General features: G+C 37.2%; 1 protein-coding gene across 1 annotated transcript in view; it reads left to right on the forward strand.

Moving 5' to 3' along the window:
- Window positions 1-1,280, forward strand: part of LOC102213056 (thrombospondin-type laminin G domain and EAR repeat-containing protein) — a 24,263-nt gene that overhangs the window by 16,823 nt on the left and 6,160 nt on the right. The window contains exons 13-15 of the mRNA XM_005750341.2: window positions 134-312; window positions 1,086-1,187; window positions 1,259-1,275. Coding sequence (XP_005750398.2) covers window positions 134-312; window positions 1,086-1,187; window positions 1,259-1,275 — 298 coding nt within the window. The remainder of the gene's footprint in view (window positions 1-133; window positions 313-1,085; window positions 1,188-1,258; window positions 1,276-1,280) is intronic.

The following is a 1,280-nucleotide window of genomic DNA, read 5'->3' on the forward strand; positions in this document are numbered from 1 at the left end:
ATAGGTATTTGTTGTGCCTGGAAATGAACAAATAAATGAATGAAATGAATGAAAGCCCCTCCCACCAAGTGTAGAATTATCAGAGGGTTACCCTTCGTACCCTGGTTCTCTGAGTGTCCCCTTCTTTCCGCAGACAGTCGGAGCGACAGACTGGGAGCCGTTTCAGATCGACGGCAGGTTTTTCCTCGCCGTCGCCAACAGTCAGAAGATCCCTGATCGTGGCACGAGTGTCTACAGCATCAACTCCACCGTGTACGAACTGAACGCGCTCACACAGACCTTCATCCGCTTCCAGGACATCCTCACACACAGGTGAGCGTCACACCTGGGCTCATTTAACATGTCTTCAGATACACTTCCTGCTTTTACCTGCAGATTAAAGGAGCAGCACGAAGATTAAAGGCTGAATAACATTTATTTCAAAGTCACTGTGGAAACGTTGCTGATCATTAAAAGGAAGCCATCAGCACCGAGAGGCCTGATGTTTGTTTAAGGTTTCATTTGGAATTTTATTCATTCGTTTGAGATCTTTTACATTTTATTAAAAAACACATTTTAATAACTTTTCAACATTTTGTTCATAGTATTTTACATCTTTATTCAATTATTTATATTTGCATAATTTGTTCTTTTTTATTATCACTTTTTGATGATTTTGTTAGTTTTTAATTTTTGGATATTTTATTTTATATTTATTTATTATTCCATAAATATTCGTAAATATTATGAACATAATTTTTTAATACATATTATTATATTTATATTAATTCATGTGCATATGTGTGTTAATTTATATTTATTATACTTCATAATATTTTCTGAGGATATTGATCACCTTTCTTTTCCACTTTATTTTTTTTTATTATTTTTGAACTGTAACAGTCATTTTTTGGACATTTTTGAGGATTTCTAAGCTTAGCTGTAGAAACATGTTATCTTTTTTTTCTTTGTTTTTCGGGACTTTCTTCAGTTAATTTAAGACCTGAAAACGTAAATATATTTTAAAGAAGAGGTTCATTGTAAAAATCCCAGAAACAGCTGCTCTTCACAGTGTGTCGTCTTGTTCTCCTCCTTCGTGTGTTCAGTGCGCTGGACTGGGAGTTTTTCACCATCGGAGATGAAAAGTTCCTGGTGGTGGCGAACTCTCACGACGGCAGCTCGTACTCTTTGAACAGCGTTGTCTACAGGTGCGTAAGTGCTCATCTGCTCAGGTGTGACGTGTTTCCTGAGCTCAGGTGACCTCTGTGTGTGATTTTAGGTGGCAGGGTTACGAGGGCTTC

Source organism: Pundamilia nyererei, unplaced genomic scaffold (genome assembly GCF_000239375.1).
Source record: "Pundamilia nyererei isolate P.nyererei 1_Seehausen unplaced genomic scaffold, PunNye1.0 scaffold00269, whole genome shotgun sequence".
Taxonomy (NCBI): Eukaryota; Metazoa; Chordata; class Actinopteri; order Cichliformes; family Cichlidae; genus Pundamilia; species Pundamilia nyererei.